This window comes from Peromyscus leucopus, chromosome 11 (assembly GCF_004664715.2).
Source record: "Peromyscus leucopus breed LL Stock chromosome 11, UCI_PerLeu_2.1, whole genome shotgun sequence".
Classification (NCBI taxonomy): domain Eukaryota; kingdom Metazoa; phylum Chordata; class Mammalia; order Rodentia; family Cricetidae; genus Peromyscus; species Peromyscus leucopus.
In genome coordinates this window covers 31,970,706-31,990,289 of record NC_051072.1, presented here as the reverse complement: position 1 = coordinate 31,990,289, position 19,584 = coordinate 31,970,706, and the positions used below count along the sequence as shown (strand labels likewise).

At 38.2% G+C, this 19,584-nt stretch overlaps 1 protein-coding gene across 4 annotated transcripts in view; it reads right to left on the bottom strand.

The window, feature by feature from the left end:
- The window catches only part of Parp8 (poly(ADP-ribose) polymerase family member 8), a 186,628-nt gene that overhangs the window by 65,455 nt on the left and 101,589 nt on the right, over positions 1 to 19,584 (bottom strand). For all 4 annotated transcript variants that reach the window (XM_037209427.1, XM_037209428.1, XM_028885372.2 and 1 more), the window contains 4 exons: positions 15,938 to 16,027; positions 15,379 to 15,449; positions 13,645 to 13,722; positions 10,696 to 10,790 (listed from right to left, as the gene is read on the bottom strand). In XM_037209427.1, the coding sequence (XP_037065322.1) occupies positions 10,696 to 10,790; positions 13,645 to 13,722; positions 15,379 to 15,449; positions 15,938 to 16,027 (334 nt within the window). The remainder of the gene's footprint in view (positions 1 to 10,695; positions 10,791 to 13,644; positions 13,723 to 15,378; positions 15,450 to 15,937; positions 16,028 to 19,584) is intronic.

The window sequence follows — 19,584 nt, the reverse complement described above, 5'->3', positions numbered from 1 at the left end:
GCATTAAACTGGCCCAATACTCAATAACCACCACTTTGTAATGAATACCAGTTTAAATATCCAAGAAAAACATCATTAGGTCCACATGATAACCTTGTGAACTACACAATTTAACATTAATATTAATGGAGAAACTGACAAACAGGGGAGTAAAAAAAAAGTTGTCAAATGAAATATAAAGAAGTCAGTGGGGTTACACTACATAATATCCCACCTTTGCTTGGACAAGTAACTCTTACTGAACTCAGTGGGACACACACACACTCACACACACACACACACACACACACACACACACACACACACACGACATCAGTGGAGGAGTGGTACTTGCTGAGAAGGGTTCCAGTAGAAAGGAGAGGGAAGAAAGGAAGATGAAAATAACTACAATTATTATATGAATATGTAAGGCTGTGAAACAACTAAAAAGTCAATGCAGAGTTTACCCACATATACCCAAATCCAAGCCTGTGGACAGTATATAGAACACAGAGAGACACTCAATAAAATTGCTGTGTATTGTACATACCAATAATGCAAATACAGTACATGATTGTGCCATGTTTACAGGGTTCTAAGTATAAAACATTATGACTGAATGAGCATATGATTTAATTCATGTAGTTTCTATAGCTTAATAAAGAAAGATATCTAGCAGGATCTTTTGGTATTTTTTGTTTCCATGACCAAAGAGGTATAAAGCTAGAAATGATAATTTAACCTCTTCACTTTTTTTCCTCAAAAATATGTCAAACCATAAAACACATATTTATTTTTTTAGGAAATATAAAGTATCTCATGATAACATTTTAACAACTAATTACTGACACAGGAATTGACTTTTTTAAAAAACAGCATCATCATATCATCTATGTTCTTCATAAAATAAATATCACACATTATATGATATCATACAACAATTATGACAAAAATAAGGACCAAACAAATAAGTTTTTTTTTTAATGCCTGTAAGTTACAGGTACAGAAAACTTTTTCTGTGGTGGTGGAGAAAATAAATATTTTGGGAATTTTTGGGCATGGCTGCTGTGGGATGGTCTTCTGTACTCTGTGAATATGTGTTGCTCTCATTGGTTGATAAATAAAGCTGTTTGGCTAATGGTGGAGCAGAATAAGGTTAGGTGGAACATTCAAACTGAAGACGGAGATGAAGAAGGGCAGAGTCAGAGGAGATGCCAGCCAGCCAGCCAGCCACCCAAGAAGCAAGATGTGAAAGTACTGGTAAGCCACCGGCCACATGGCAATACACAGATAAATAGAAATGGGTTAATTTAAAATATAAGAACTAGCTAATAATAAGCCTGAGTCACGGGCCAAACAGTTTGTAATTAATATTAAGCCTATGACGGGTTGCTCAGGAACAGACAGCCGGGAGAAACTGGTTCGTCTACACACGGCCATTCTCGGCTACACACTGTCCTGTGTTGCTTTGTTCCTTTCACGTTTTCTTTCTGCAACTCCTCTGAAAGGCAAAATTCGCTTGTACTCTAATAGAGTACTGAAAACAAGCTCAGTGGTCACAATTTAATGACCCTGAGCACAGGCAAATGGTTCATGAAAAACATTGATTATCCAAGTCATACATGTAAAAAGCCGGCCAATGCAATTCTGAGATGTGTTTTGGTTTGAAGGGGATGTCCTCCGTAGTCTAGGGTATTTGAATACTTTGTCCTGATTTGGTGATGCTGTTGGGGAAGTTTGGGAGGCATGGTTTTGTTGGAAGAAGTATGTCGTTGGAACGGGCTTTCAGGGTTTAAAGTGATCTCAAATTCACTCTCTCTGTCTCCTGCTTGTGGTCTGAGGTGTGAGCTGTCGGCTTCTGCAGCCCCCTGCCTCCACTCCACATCAGGAACCCTTAGTTGGAAAACTAAGCCCAAACAAACAGTGTCTTCTAAAAGTTGCCCTGGGTATGGTATTCTCTCACAGCAACAGAAAAGAAGCTAACACAAGATAATCAAATATGTTCAAGAGAAGCTTCTGGGGAGGAAGTGGCCTTGACAACAACCATTCTATTGACAAGGGTTGACCCTTAGAAAATAACAAGGCAAGGGTGCAAAACCTTACCTAGATCAATACATGGAGAGGAATTATTGGAAATAATTCCACTGAGTAACAAATAACAAAGAAATGCTTACACTGTAGTATGTTAATGGTAAAAACTTTTGTTTGGGTCGGCAAGATAGCTCAGTGAATAAAGATCCTTGCTATGGAGCCTGACCTGAGCTTGATTCCCCAGAATACAAGTGGTGGAAGAAAAAAAGAAATCAACTCCTCCAAGCTCTCCCTTAGACCTCTACAGGCAAATGCTCACAAGCATAGTCCCCTATGCGCTCAGGAGCGCGTGCAAATGCACACGTGCACACACACACACACACACACACACACACACACACACTAAAACATATTAAACAATGAAAAATAAACATTCTTCCTACTTCTTTGCATTTCTATTTTTCTTAAATCACCTTAGTTTTCATGCTTTTTGTAATGATCAGTAAAGAGTGCATCTGGAAGACCTCCTCTACCTCACCCTCACAGGCCTGGAAGAATATTTGTATAATAAATACAGTGTTTGTTTTAAGTTCATTTTAAAAAGTTATACATTTGATAAAAACACCTAACCACTGACTAGAAAGGTGATATGATTCTATGTGTTAGAAACAGGGGGAAAAAAGCACAAAACTAACTTTTTTGAGCATCATCAGAGAACATTCTTGAGATAAAGGGTCTTACTATGTGGCCAGGGTTGGTTTGAAACTCATGGCGCTCCTGACTCAGCTTCACAAGCGTGAGATTATAGGCATGAGTCCCCATGCCTGGCCAGACATCATCATTCTTGCTTCAGACTCACTCTAGTCTTTTCCATATATTGTAGTTAAAGGATTTTTCTTGTTACTTCTCTTCTTCAACATAATTGGTGCTTTCTGTGTTATTCTTCAAAATCATACATTTAAATGATTGTAATTAGAGTAAAGTAACTGTAAAATAAATACAATACTTTGATGCATTTGATTCTTTTGCATCATAAACACTGACCAAACGCTTCCTCAGAAAGAAATCTCTACACACCTGTCTTCTCCTAACAATAATTTCTGTAATTATGAAGTCAAATGCATGGAATGACTTATTTGAGACTCTCAACATATTACTTAACTGTTAATTTATCAAAGTTACTACTTCCCACTTCATCATGATGCCTCTCTTTCTCTCCTCTTTACAATTCTGTTAGTAGAACATCTGAGTTTGTCTTAGCTTGAAGAGTGTGGTTAAGAGGCAGAAAGGAAGGATTCAGACATACACAAAATCCTAATCCACAATGGATTTTCTGCAAGTAGCTTAATGAACCCAATAGAAAGATATGATCACCATGTGGCATGCCACATTTTAAAACCATTCATTATGAACATTGAAAGTATTAATATTCTATGTATGATTTTTTTATTTGGGGGGGTCAAAACTTAGTTTCCTCCTTATTTCTAATATGGAAATTTTTCTAAACGAAGTGAAATACTGGGTAGCAGGCCCTCTTCTTCACCATGGCAGAGCACTAGTACACTACTTTAAGGAGGCAATTAGCAGTGCTGCACAGGCACATATCTGGAAATGTTTACACTGGTTTTGTTTTTATGCCATAATTCAGAGTTCACAAATGGCACTGTGCATATTCAAACTCATTTTGGTGTTGATGTCCTTTTTACATAATGCCAGTAATTTCATGTTTCCCACTGAGAGACACAAAGCACGATTACAGTTTGTCCAGATGGAGTGACCTAGTTATCAAGACCACTTATGCATCCAAATAACTTTCCATGGCTCAGATCAACAACAGAAACGCAGTATCAAGTTGCATGCTGATGTATGAAGTAATTCGAACTGTGACTGTGATCTGGATGTGGGATTAAGTTTATGACAAAACAATTTTGTGTACAGCCTCGATTTATTTGCTGTGAAAAGACCACACCAAATTGAAATTGAATTTTTTCCCTTTAGTTTTGGGATGCGGGTAATTACTGAGAAATAATCTAATATAGCTGGTTTACTCTGGAATGGCAGGTCAGGGAAGATCTTCTACGTAATGTTCCCCTCTGACCCACAGCCTGACTTCAGGCTCCTTAAAGAGCTTCTCTTTGAGTCAACATATTTTGAAAATCACATGATTCTTAAGATACTTACAGGTGATATTCATTATTCAAAATTATCTGTACACACCAGAATCAATGGTGTGTGTCTGTAATTGAGGCATGTAGGAGAATGAAGAGTCCAAGGCCTGTCTGGTTTACATGAGTTCAAGGACAACTGCAGCTCCCAGTGACAAGGTAGAAGATGTAGTAGCTCAGTGATGTAACGGATCCCAGCATGTCCAAGACCCTGAATCTAATCATTAGCATTTTAAAAAAGGATGACATGTTTATTGCCAGTAACTATAAGTTTATGAAAACAATGTGAGAATCCAGTCAATTCCTCTTCCTCTTTTTAATTGCACCAATCAGGAAACACTCCTTAGCTGGGCAGGGGTAGCACATGCTTTTAATCCCAGCACTTGGGAGGCAGAGGCAGGTGGATCTATGTGAGTTTGAGGCCAGCCAGGGCTACAGGAAAACACGTTGTCTCAAAAAACAAAGAGAGAGACAGAGACAGAGAGACAGAGAGAGAAATGGGAGGGAGAGAGGGAGAGAGGACCAAAGGATGATGGCAATCTCTGGGGACCGAGTCAGTAAGTAGTATGGTGTCAGCATCTGTTCCTGCCCCTAGGTTCCTGCTTTGTATTCATGTTCTGGTATCCTTCAGTGTCGAACTATTTAAGCTGAAAGAAGCTCCCCACCCCCCCAAAAAAATGCTCATACTAAGTATGTATTAATATATTTAATATGTATACTATATTGAATATTAGACCATGCTGGCTTGTCTTTCTCTATAAACCTCAGTTTGTTAATATTGTTACAATAGTTATAACAACTTGATCAAAATTATCTGTGAATATACTTATCATAAAAACATTTTAGATATCTAATCTTTCCTCATTGACTGTCAAAAACCTATAGATTTATATATACACACAATTCTACCACAGGTTCCTGAGAAATAAATATTTACTGTTATTTCATTACTTTTACTTCCAACCACTAGGCAGTGATACTTTGAGAAGATACGTAGGAAGAAACATACACCTTCCTGTGACATCTGAAACTCCACAGCTTGCATGTCTATCTCTGCATGCCTACTCAGTGTGTGTTTCTGCCCAGTGTGGGAGAGATGTTTGTGAATGGGCCAAGAAATATGCAAACTCAGCCATCAGGAAGAAATCTTGGCAAGATGAAAGCTTTTCCAAGACTGTTCTCCAACACAGCTATAAATTTCTCAAAGAGACAAGCTGAGAAGACTTTAGATGCAGAAGAGAGAGCAATGTGATCTTTTGTGAGACCAAACAATAGTGCACAAGAGAATAGAACAGAGAGTTGCTGTGACTTTGTGGTCGGCTTATAAACCCTTGGTTTTGCTGGAAGAAAGTCCAGGCTCTGGGAGCAGAGGCGAGCACACAGGCTCTGAGGTACTGAGGCTTACATCTCAAATGCATTTGTGAGTCTGGAAAACACTTCCCCCTTTGGTTCCTTTGCACTGTGCATGTACTCTCACCTCTTCCCTGATTTTCACTTAGGGATTTTTTTTTTAATACCCTCAGCTCAGACAGAGTGTCAAGAATCAATATGCCAGATAGGATGCTACAAGCCTGCAGTTCAAGATCTTCCTTTGCTGAATGACAGGCTTCTGTGTAGGCTCCTTTATGTGGTGAAGAAGCATCCTCAAGATCTCAATGGCTCAACACTAATGATAATACTTCACCCCACAAGGTACTGAGGGATGAGGGCTGGTCATGGTCATGACTGAGATGCCAAGGGGGACAGAATGTGGAAGACACAGAGACTCATCCTCCAGCACACATGTGCATAATTCACTGGCCAGGACTGCTGTGTGTCTGTGTCAAGTGTCAAAGGTGTCAGGCAAAGACAAAGCAATCACTTGACAGGAAAGGGAAGAGCGAAGAAAAAGAAACAGTTCCTAAGAATGGTGTAAATGGGAAGCAAAAGGACCAGAAGAAAGGAAGTGGATGTCCTGAGTTATGCCTAAGGTTCCCCCCACCCCTTGCTTTATGTTTTATTTTTTGTTTTTTATTTTCTCTTAGGAGGTAACAGTCTGGTGGTTATCAGCCTACCACTATATGTTTATTCCTCCAAGCATCACATCTTCAGAATGGCCTTGCTCTCCAAACATCAGAAAGGCTTATCCCAGCAGTCCATCAATAAAGACGATCAAAATGTGCCACCCTCCCAAACCTGGGAACATCCTGCTGCACCAGGCATTAGCTACAGTCAGAGGCTGAGTGCTCACTCCAACAATGCCAGTTTTTTAAAATGAAAAATGTCATCATCATAAATGAAAAATCTGTTATCTGAGATCGAAGTTTGACATTTCACAAGGTGACTATGAAAACCATCTCTTTCCAGGGAAATGAGAATTTCCTTCCACCTCTAACATTACTCATCTCAGATTGTTTTCAAATGACATTTATCTACACTATATTATGAACACACGACTGAGGACTACATTGACAAGAGAAACACGCACTAGTGCATACTGCTAGGTGACTCAAGATGAAACACATTTAGTCCAATGACCAGGGATCTAATTCACCTCCCATTCACAAGATTCGGCATCAAAATCATCCTCAACACATACATGCATGATTCCATGCAGCCACCATTTTGTTTTTGATGTAAGGACGAACTGAGCTTCCATTATTAATTTTAGTAATAAGTCTATTTACCAATTACTCTTTCCAAATCTACATTTAGCCTGCATTTAAAAGGGATTTGCTTCAACCTAGGCAATCAGCTATTTCTATCTCTTATAAAGAACTCAGATGTGGTTAGCTGCCTTTCTCATTAGATGTCACATAAAAAAGAAGAAAAAAATGACACCAAATAGCCTATTGTGCATATTAAGGTACTTTTGCTCTTCAAACTCCATTAAGTTCCTTATAAGCCTCAATTAAGTAAAAGAACAGCTAATTAGAACATTCTGCTTTCAATAGACTTAGAACTCTGTGAGGAAGGTTCCAAGGCCTTTTATCTAACTACACATTTCCCAGTGTGTCTTTGGCCAGAAGAATAGGCTAGGCTGAAAATTCATTTTTATTTACTTAAAGTAAATCAAACAAGTTTTGCTGTAGTTCACTTCATGTCAAGAGACCACTAGAGATTATTTGTTTTACAATCATCTTCTGTAGCTAGAAAAAAATCTACACAAGGCAAGAATACAGCTCATATGGAGATTTAAGTGGGATCAAAACTGTTGTAAGTGAAATAGAGAAGGAGAAAAAAATTCTAGTAACTTATGACTTTTAGGTATTTCATTTGGTTGGAGTTCCAAGCACTTATGTAGTTGCAACACATCACAACAGTCAATACCATTGTTATTAATAGAAAATACTAACAGAGACCACCAGACATGCCAAATAATACTTCCAAATACTTGGTGAAGAAACAAATATTTCATAGTCACATGACAGCTCAGAAAATATGGAAATGTGCTTTAGAAAAATCTTAACTATAAAAGGCATGTACTAAAGCAATCCTCTAAAAGCAACAATATGTATTTTGAGGGGAGGGTGGGATGCTGAATTCTAGGTTGAATTATAGTTATATCTCATAGCCTTCTTTTAGTGGGGAGATTATTGTATTTAAAATTAAGGTTTTAAGTTTCCTAGAAAAATTCCACTACCATAGGAAAAAAGAAGCCATAGTGATGGATAATTTCCTGGTAGCTCCTATACTCTCCTTATGCATTCACTCTGTAATACTATATGTCCACAGTACTTAATCTGGACCACACAACAGACCAACTGTGGAATGATCACAGCCCCTCGGCTAAATTTTTTTTTAAATCTGTAAAAACTTCATTTACCAAGTAAAACCCACAATTGTCAGCCTCATGCACCTCTAAAAATGAGGTGCTTTGGGGACACAATCCTCGCTTATTTAGGCTAGAGGTGGAATTGAGTTGTCATTCCTAAAATCTAAATGAAGTATTTAGTAATTATAAATTAATGGTGTGCAGACTTCCAAAATAAAAATATTTGTTCACCTTCTCAAAATATGGGTATGTCTACTAAAGAGCTATGTCACCGAAAAGTGACAACCAGATAATGTGTCCTTTTTCACAGGCTGTCACTGGAGACAGTCAAGAATCCACCACGAATCCTCGCTTATGCAACACACCCATGCTATGTTCAGTTCCAAAATAATGATTAAAAAAACAAACCAAAAGCCGGGCGGTGGTGGCGCATGCCTTTAATCCCAGCACTCGGGAGGCAGAGCCAGGCGGATCTCTGTGAGTTCGAGGCCAGCCTGGGCTACCAAATGAGTCCCAGGAAAGGCGCAAAGCTACACAGAGAAACCCTGTCTCGAAAAACCAAAAAAAAAAAAAAAAAAAAAAAAAAAAAAAAAAAAAAAAACAAACCAAAGCAAGATACAACAAATAAAAGGCAGTGCCACAGCTATCACAAATCTCAATCTAGTCAGTAAATTATTAATAAAACAACAGAAATGTAATCAAGAGGCAAAAGCCAAATGCTGGGCGTACAGAACACAGACTGAGCTGTTGGTGCTGAGATCTGAGGAGGGCTTAAGCAGCTGACCTTCACAGTGGGATGTACAGGGAGTACTCCTCTCAACAAGGGGCGACTTGTGCAATTGCTGGGTAGCCTAGTCCAGCTGGGGTGTTTGGTAGTTAGGGCTAGAATTGAGGTCAGGCCGTGAAAGGAGCCTAGAATTCCATTGGGAACATACAGACTATACCATACGCAAAGAGCGAGACTCTAAAATAAGCCAGCCTTACTTCTAGATGCCAGTGTAAGGACACAAACAATATCTTACGCTAAATAGAAAAAAAGAATAGGGATGGAAGATCTTCCACAGAGTTAAATATAATGAAAAGTAGCTAGAAAAAAATATTACTAGATATTAGTTAATTACAGACTGAAACACACTATCATTCAAACTATCCTGTATCAAGTCTCCCACCCCCCACCCTCCATCTTCAGTGGACATGTGACCTGTGTACCCGTAGTTCTGCTTTATTTACTTTCATTGTTTACAATGACATGGCCAGACTTACAGAAACATCTAGTATAGCAAGTAATTATGACACTTTTTCTGTTTTTGATAAAGGACATTGCTATACAGCTCCAAATGACTTCAGATTGGCAATCTTCCTGGTTCAGCTTTCCAAGTGCTGAAATCACAAGTGCATGCTGGCATACCTGGCTAATTACACTTTTAAAGACTGCTACTTTTTAAAACTAACTCTCAAAATGAATAATTTCATTAACACAACTAATTTAACTTTAAAATAATACGTAACAAAAAGCCATAAAGCTGTCATTTTGCACCAGGAGAGACACCATAGAATTCCTCAAATATTTCCAAATATAATCAGTGAAAAGAATTTTCCTTTAAGTTACTCTAATAGAAAATTTCAATGGCTTATAAAATATATTATGAAGCACAACATCCTTAATCATCAGAGAAATGCAAATCAAAACGACTCTGAGATACCACCTTACACCTGTTAGAATGGCTAAGATCAAAAACACCAATGACAACCAATGTTGGAGAGGATGTGGAGCAAAGGGAACACTCCTCCACTGTTGGTGGGAATGTAAACTTGTACAACCACTGTGGAAATCAGTATGGCGGTTTCTCAGAAAATTAGGAATCGAACTACCTCAAGACCCAGCCATACCACTCTTGGGCATATACCCAAAGAATGCTGATACATACCATAAAGATACATGCTCATCTATGTTCATAGCAGCACTATTTGTAATAGCCAGAACCTGGAAACAGCCTAGATGCCCATCAACGGAAGAATGGATGAAAAAAATGTGGTACATATACACAATGGAGTACTACTCAGCAGAGAAAAACAATGAAAGCATGAAATTTGCAGGCAAATGGATGGAACTAGAAAAAATCATCCTGAGTGAGGTAACCCAAACCCAGAAAGACAGTTATGGTATGTACTCACTCATTGGTGGATTCTAGATATAAAATGAACAATCAGACCACAACCCATAGAACCATAAAGGCTATATATATATATATAGCATGGAGGTCCCTAGGACGACTGTGGCTTATAATAAATTTCAGTTTTACTCAATTATTGAAAAAAAATAGCCAAATGAATAGAAACACATGAATTATGAACCAAAGGCTGAGGGGCTCCCAGCTGGATCAGGCCCTCTGAATAGGTGAGACAGTTGATTGGCTTGATCAGTTTGGGAGGCATCTAGGCAGTGGGACCAAGTCCTGTGCTCAATGCATGAATTGGCTGTTTGAAACCAGGAACTTATGCAGGGACACTTGGCTTAGTCTGGGAGGAAGGGACTGGACCTCCCTGGACTGAGTCTACCAAGTTGATCACAGTCCTCGGGGGAGGACTTGTCCTGGAGGAGGTGGGAATGGAGGGTGGGCTGGGGGTAAGGGGAGGGCGTGGGAGGGGGGAGAATAGGGGAACCCATGGCTGATATGTAGAATTGAATGGTATTGTAAAATAAAAAATATATATCACAAAAAAATATATATATATATTATGAAATAATACACTAAAGCTGTTTACCTGAGAGAAACTGCATGTGGTCCATAGATCTCTCTCACTGCTGACAAATCAGCTTCCAGCTGAGGATGTTTGTGCAGTTCCCCATCATAGTTCACCTGCCAAAAAGGATAATTCAGAATTATGTGAAGAGAGAGTCAGGGAACCAGGACCCAAACAACCCAAACAATCTGTGGGAAAGCCTCCTGGCATTACAGGTAAGCCAGGTAGGCTGACAGCATCTGTGCAAAGTTCTTAGGGTCACACATGGCTAGGACAATTCATTATGTTTTAAAGTTAGAATCAGACTTTTTAAATTTGCTTCAAGAAAATTCTCAGTGTAATTATAGTCTCATTTTTATTCATTTATTTTATATACACACATATAGGTATTGTGTGTACATAAATGTTTTACACACACATATATATTTTTCTGAGCATGTCATGTTTCCCTATTTAGCAGTCCATATGTATTATAGAATTAGAAATATAGATCCATTTGTTAGATTAGACTACTAGTATGCTGATTTCAATAGGAACTCAGATATTTTATTCTTCATCTCTTTACAACTTTCTTGTTCCTTTTACATATGCCAAGAGCCAAATTGTTATTTATCCTTCCTTTGCTTCAGCTATGTTAAGTAGTAAGCAGTAGATCGATGTACATATCTTTTATAAGCACTCCAGAGAGTATGGTTGGTTGACCAGAAGGCTCTTTTACCCAAGCCTAAATCTAAAGTCCTAAAGTTGATGAATCACAAGTCCAATTCTGCCATGGTGCCTAAGAGGTGATTCATCAAATTGAAAAATCTATTGTCAATCTGTGGTGTCCTTCTTAATCTCTTCCTTCAATTTGCCTTTCTTAAATCTAGTCTTTTGTCTCTTTCTGTCATGCTCAAACTTGAAAAGAAATCTTAAACACCAGAATGTGCATTTAAAAGGCTATGGCATACTTGAATATACTAGAACTGACACTGGTTTTCTTATTTTCATTTCTCTTATTCTAGCCTATTTACTGTACTGTGAAGCAATCCTTTATATGACATTCATTTCTAGTCAGTATGACTTGTAACTTCTGTTCCTATTTGCATTAGGTATTTCAAACATAAATCTGCATGATGGAGTATGCCAATACATAATGCCTTCCAGTAGCAAGGGATAGGGGACTAGATTAGTTCTTTGTGCTTTCACTATACAATTACATCCTAGGAGACACCCTTTCTACTTCCAACATTTTAGTGATCCGTCTTTCATTTTTGAAATTCATTTTATAAAGAAATGCAAGTGTTTAAAAGTTGTGAATGACTGATAGATATTCCAGAAACCTTTTAGGATAAATATCTAGATTGAAGAAAAGCAGCAAACTCCCCTCTGAAAAAATGAACAGTGTAAACAAAACTCAGACTTGGAAGGCCTCTTTTGCATAAAGTGCTGTGCTGGGTAGAGAGCTACTGTTTTACACAAGTGCCCAAAGCTAGAAAGTTACTCCATGGAAGGAACACTAATTTACCATGGCCGTGTTTCTACTATCTTGCTTATGTCTGATTTAGCAAGTATTGATTTTTTTTTATTCTGCATATATGACATGTGAATTCTTTTCCATATTAACTTTATCTTTAAAGCCCACATTATCACATTATCCTTCCCTCACAGTATACAAACTACAAAGATATTTGATCAAAGAGTTTACAGAAATCTAACAACATACTATATGGTTATATCCTAAAATCAAATGCTTGATTTTAAATTTGGAAAAGTCTTGTGAGTTATTGCATATCTAACATATATGTGTTATGGGATATTTGTACATTGTGTGAAAATGTATTGCTGTGATTGGTATAATAAAACTGAATGACAAAAAGCTCAAAAGAGGTTAGGTGGAACTTCTGGGGACAGAGAGGAAACTGGGAAGAAGGAGATGCCAGGAGACATGGAGAGGAAGCAGGAGGTGCAAAACGGAGAAGAGAGGTAATGCCACGTGATAGAACATAGATTAATATAAATGGGTTTGTTTAATTTATAAGAGCTAGCAGGACAAGCCTATGCTAAAGCTGAGCTTTCATAATTAATAATAAGTCTTGGTGTCATTATTAATGGGCTGATGGTCTAAAGAAAAATTTGACTATACATTTAGTAAAATTAAAAAATCTTCCTCATATATTTTCAACACAATGAAAACAAGTATTTCTCAATAATTGTAACCAATCAAAATTTATTAAAAAACTATCTTCAATTTAAAATTAATAATCTCTACTTTTTGTTAGAAATACCAACATTTAAAAATATTTCTTGTTAAGTCTATGAGGAAGACAAACCGTACTTGTTTTCTCTCATGTGAAATCTAGGTGTGTGTGTGTGTGTGTGTGTGTGTGTGAGAGAGAGAGAGAGAGAGAGAGAGAGAGAGAGAGAGAGAGAGAGAGAGAGAGAAATCTAGGTATATGTGTGTGAGACAGACAGACAGAGAGAGAGAGAGAGAGAGAGAGAGAGATATTGAGATTTAAAAAGTGACTACAAGAGGAGAGGAAGATGGCCAGAGTGGAGGAAGAGGAAGAAGGCGCAGTGGGATACACAGACTGTGGTGGAACAAAGGGGGACTATTTGAGGGAAGAAGACCAGATAGAGGGAGAAAGGGCCAATAAGAGCAGAGTAGAATGTGTGAAGATGCCACAGCAAAACCCATTTCCCTGCATGCTTACCAAAAATTTAATATTAAAGCAAGCAGCGTGAAAGCCAAAATGATAATCCAAATCCAGGTGCAAAACCTCTATAATTAATTAGGACAGTAAATGAATGACCACAGTGGAAAGATCTGTGAAGGAAACCTTAACTTCTGAAAATGTGTGGAAAAACAAATTATTCGTGTTTTCTACTTACTTACTGAGGCCTAGACAACTTCTAGGCTGCCGGCTTCCACTAGGACCCCCACGACTGTGCACACTTTAAAACTGGGTTTTGGAAGGCAGCATTACTTACCTGCCCTCCATAATAAAATTCTTCAGAGTCGTTGTCGCCCTCAGAGTCCTCTTCCACCGTACTGTTCTGCCTTGACTCCTTCAAGTGATAAAAAAAAAAAGGTAATTCCAGTGGTCAAACTAGAAAACAGCCGTAACAGACAGGCTCTGGCACAATGAAGGGATTTTATATGGCGCACACTGCTGGCGCAGTACAACTTCAAAACAAAAAGGAGTAAGGGAGATAACTTAGTTCTTGAAGAGGAGTTTACTAAAAATACACCTTTCTTGGAGCTTGCTTCTAGTCATGTAAATACTTGCAGCTTCACATTTGATGAACATTAAAAACTCTGTATAATCAGTTATGATATTAGCTTCTCTTTGATAAAATGTCTGACAGGCTCCCACTAATTCAACTCTTATTAAAAAGTTCATCTGCATTAATTATCCAAGACAGTTTCCTTTTCCACTGCCAACACAAAGCAATGCTATGAAAGGAAACTTGGACTGCAATAATGTACAAAATCAAATTATGCAACTAAATATGAATCATAATACAGAGGGAACTTTCAGTATACTGGAATGATTTGTTTGGAAATTCAAGTTTCAAAAGGATGTTTAATTTAATATCCTTTAACTTGATGTCTGAGTTTTTAATTAACTGAGCTGAACATCTGTCAGGTAGCCGAAGTACAAGGAAAAATCAAGGTGGTATTTCTATCACCGTCATGATTAGTGAAGTTCTTTTAAAGAGGAGAAAAAAAGCAGCATTTCCTTTGGATTCAGAACTCCATCCATCCATGTTGCTAATAAGACCTACATTTCAACTTCCTGAGGAAAATACGACAACCAAGAAGAGGGGCTTTGGATGAAATGAAATTCTGACGGGTTTCGGTCAATTCTTCAAGCAGTCATTTTCACAGTGGACAAAGAGGGGGATCTCAAAGAATAGCGCAACCCTAATAGCAAGGGAGGGTCATATTGTAAGTGTAACTTTCAATCAAGTGACTTCAGTCTCACTGTGCTTTCTTTACTTAATGCCCTGAGAGTTATCCATAGATCAAAGTAAAACATTTTAAAAAGCAAGGATATGAGACAAACTTGCTTAGGGTTTTTTGAGGGGGAAAATAAATAAATAAATAAATAAATAAATAAATAAATAAATAAATAAGTGAGTGGAATATAATGTCTACTCCCATGTTTAGAAGACCACACCTTCTACAAACAGAATTGTAAAAAAAAAAAATGATCAAAATTATGTATATCCATGTATACTTGTGATGTAAGGCATGTGGGTGTTTCTCTTTCAACTACATTGCTATCTATAAAGAATGAACTACATGGCATGGATGTTTTATTTAGATTCTTTTCTATTAATTTAGCAGGAACTTCTTCCACAGGGTTAATTTTAGGTCAGTCTTAGTACCATACAAAGAGTTGTGAGGGGCTGGTGAGGTGGCTTGGGGGTTAAGAGTACTGGATGTTTTTCCAGAGAACCCGGGTTCAATTTCCAGTGCCCACATGGCAGCTCACAACTGTCTGTAACTCCTGTTCCAGGGGATCTAACACCCTTACACAGACATATATGCAGGCAAAATACCAGTATATAAAAAATTTTTTAAAAAAATTTTAAAAAGTTGTGAGTCTTCCTTTCATTCACCATATACAACTGTAGTGTAAATAAGATACAAATCCAAATACATGGTAAATTTAAAACATTTCAAAATAAACATCAAATGAAACAAAATTTACATACCTCCCCATTTTCCTTTTGTAGTTTGGATCTTATGGATAAACAACAGTTAATATCATTTGTTTTTCTTAATTCTGTAAGAAAGAATTTTTTAAATTACTTTGGATTTTAGCATATTGTTTGCCATACATTTTTGAGTTCCTAGACTAAAAACATGGTAGGCTTTTTTCCCCTTTTGTGAAAGAATTAAGGGGTGTTTTGAAGATAGATCATACAAGCACTTCTGATTTTTTGTTGTGCATACAAATTTTAATAAATTAAAGAGCAAGCACACAGATTTCTTCAACTCTTATTATTTACTTCAAGGCTGCTTCAGTGCCCCAGGTTTTCTGAACTCAGTTTGTCTAGCAGTATCATGATGGGTGAAAATACTTTCAAGAGTAATGTTGGCATGATGCATTTAAACATTATTCAAAAAATAACATACCTTAGATATAAAAAGTATATGAACAGATTTCTGGGAGGTAAATACTTGTGTTTGTCATACTGAAAACAAAGAGCACCAAAGTAACAATTTTAAAAAACTTAAGCTAAGGAAAGGAAAATATTGCATTACCATTACCTGTTGCTATTCTATGGAAAATAACAGGAATTGGATCTGTAGTAACTAGTACGTCCTCATCATTTTCTGAACTTGACACATATGTATTGTCTGCAAGGAAACGAGAGAAAAGACACCGTATAATGGTTATATATCCCCTACAAAAGCAATAGACATAACTTCATCACTTTAATCCAATTCTCAGAAATGGCACATACTGCTGCTCTCATTAAGTCAGAAAAAAAAGGAAGCAAACTTGTGTGTAAATTAAGCCTATAGTTACAGCCATTTCAGAGGAGTCCAGATCTTCTCACAAGAATACAGATTGTGGACAGAAAGTATTCCAAACCACACTTTCCGTTTATTAGAGAGTAGGTTTGGAGACAGATCTCCCTGTGTAGCCTTCAAATTCAGCATCCTCCTGCCTCTGTCTCTTAAAGGTCAAGTTTACAGGAGGCCTCTCTACCAGGGCTGGCTCCTCATACATTTCTAATACAGCTTAAGGTAACCAGTCATTCGGATGCTGCTGTTGGCTCATGTCACAGGTCAGCACTCTGCTCAATTTCCATCTATTGCAAACGGTAGGGTACTCAGCTGAGGAGATAACTAAGGGATGCTTGATATTTCTTTAGAAATCTCAAAACCAAACACGCTGGCAACTCACTAGCAATCCCAATACTTGGGCTGCTGGCATAAGAAAAGCATTGAGTTTGAGGTCAGCCTTCTTCACTTAGTGTACTAGTTAAATGTGTCAACTTTACACAAATTAGAGTTACATGGGAAGAGAGGACCACGTTTCAAGAACTGCTTGTATTTGCTTCACCTGTGAACATATCTGTGGGCATTTTCTTGATGAATAATTTATGTGTGGTGGAGGGGACCGCTCAGCCCAGCGTGGGGGCAGTGCTACCTCCGGGCAGGTGGTCCTGAGCTATGTAGGAAAGCAAGCTGGGCAAGCCATGGAAAGCAATGCAGGAAACAGCTTCCCTCCACAACCCCCGGCCTCTGCTCCTGCTTAAGTTTCTATCTTGACATCCCTCAGCGACAGACTGTGCCCCTGACAGGTAAGCCACATAAACCTTTCCTTCCCTAAGTTGCTTTTAGTCATGCTGTGTATCACAGCGATAGAAAGCAAACACAGGGAGAACCTATCTAAAGTAAAAGAAAGCCGAAACTCTTAGTGAGGAAAGGAGACAGAGAGGAAGGGAAGGGTGGAAACTCCAGGCAGTAATTAACTGACATTGCACCCTCCATATTGCTGTTATACAACCTGCTATTATGTCTCACCAGAGTCATTCTTCTCCAAATTAATTTTATCCGAATGTACCACACACTGAATACTAAATTATACTTTAAGTACTTACACTTCTTATTCACTATTTTTGTCTCTAGAAAAAGAAAATGTATACATTTACCAATTTCTCCAATATATACAGATCTTTAAGTGTGGTCAAATAATATATTATAATAATATAACACAAAGTTGTTTATCTATTTTTCTCATTAATGACTGAAGAGCATCTGTAAGATTACCAACTCACTAACAAATGTCCCATAGTTCAGACCATTGAGATGGCTCAGTGGGTAATGGGATTTGCCACCAAGCCTGATAACCTGGGTTCAATCCCCAGTACTCACATGTTGGAAGCAGAGAACAGACTCCTACAATTGACCTCCACATGTATGTATGGTATACACACATACACACACAAATAAATAAACACATATATGCATAAATACAGACACACACACATATATGCTGGGTGTGGTGGCACACACCCTTAATATCAGCACTCAGGAAGCAGAGGCAGGCCAATCTCTGTGAGTTTGAGGCCAGCCTAGATGTGGTGGTTTAAATAGGAATGGCCCTCATTGACTCATGTATTTAAATGTTTGGCCCATAGGGAGTTGCACTATTAAGAGGTGTGGCCTTGTTGGAGTGGGTGTGGCCTTGTTAGAGGAAGTGTGTCACTGTAGGGGTGGGTTTTGAGATCTCATATGCTCAAGCTATGTATGCCCAGTGTGACATATAATCTCTTGCTGCTGCCTGAGGATGAAGATGTGGAACTCTGAGCTCCTTCTCCAGCATCTTGTCTCCCCACATGCCACCATGTCCCATGATGATGAAAACAGACTAAACCTCTGAAACTATAAAACAGCCCCAATTAAATGTTTTCCTTTATAAAAGCTGCCATTGTCATGGTGTCTCTTCACAGCAAAAGAAACTGTAACTAAGTCACTGGGTCTACACAGTGAGCCCCTGTCTCAAAAAACAAACCAAAAACAATAAAATGAGGTGAGAGTAAAATAATCTAAGTGCAAATTCCCTATAACACAACTACTGCTAACTTAGTAAAAATAAAACACCCCCCAAAAATAGAAACATGGATCAATTGCTGCTCAGATAACTGAAGGAATCTATCTTTAAAAAAATATTGAGACATGTTGTAATAATATTGTATCATTACCACAAGAATCTGACTTTTAATTGATAGATTTATGTCATTATGGTTCCCCTCTCCTTCAAATGCACTATTTTTAAGCCTGGAAATTATATCTATACCTATATATTCCACTTAGCGACAGAAGATTCTCCATGAAGAAGAGGGCTTTATGGCTTTATTAAGTTATCTAGAGGAGAGACAGGGATGGCATAGACCAGAGTAGAAACAAGGCAGATCTGCCTTGTCCCCCTGAGTAGTACTATCACAGGCTGGGTGTGTTTAATTTTCAGACACCACAAGGGATACTGTGACATATCCATGTTTACTAAGTGCCATCACATCACAGACCAAGAAGCAGATCTTGTGTGTAAATGCAACTCATGAAACAGATCGTGTGTAAATGAATTATTTTTATATGGGGATACTGACCACTTTCTGGATTCTCTTCTGTAAGTATCTTTATGCATTCAGACCAGTGATTTAAAAAGGCAGGGGGAGATAGGAGGTGAACTCTATTATAGCTGAACTTTTCAATTTTGTTTTTTGTGGTGGTGGTGGTGGTGTTTTTGTTTTTGTTTTGAAACAAAGTCTGCCTGCATTGTCCAAGACAACCATGAGACCTTCATGCCTGAGCCCCCTCCCCGCCGAAGGGCTGGGATGACAGACAAAGGCTAGTACGGCCAACTTCAGAGCCAGATATTTCTTTTCTCTTAAACTCTACTTGGTCTACTGATGTGAAGCTATTTTGTATGCAAGCAAACTAATTCTGTTTTCCCTATAAACAGGGAAGGAGAGGCTGGAGGTAATTCATCAGAGGTAAAGTACTTATATAAACAGCAGAACACTGGATCCCATCACAGCCTGAGGAGAGAAGGCATAATAAAACAGCATTTAAGAATAAGGATGGTGGCAAAGGCCTATACTCCCAGCACTTGAGAGACGGAGGCAGAAAGATAAATCCTAGGTCATCCTCAGCAACAGAAGACATGGTCTTAAAAAACAAAGAACAAGACAAATGAAAGGCCAAGAGAGACACTAGAGCAACAGAAGTAGAAGGTGGCTGCCAGCTGGAGGGAGAGATGAAGAGTCCATAAACTAGACAGCAGCAGCCCATCCACAGACTACAGAACAGCAGTTTTACTCAAGGGTGTGACTCAATTTGAAGGATTTTTCTGTGGAAGTGGACCTGTCCATAAAATAATAGATAAAATTGGTCTCTAATTC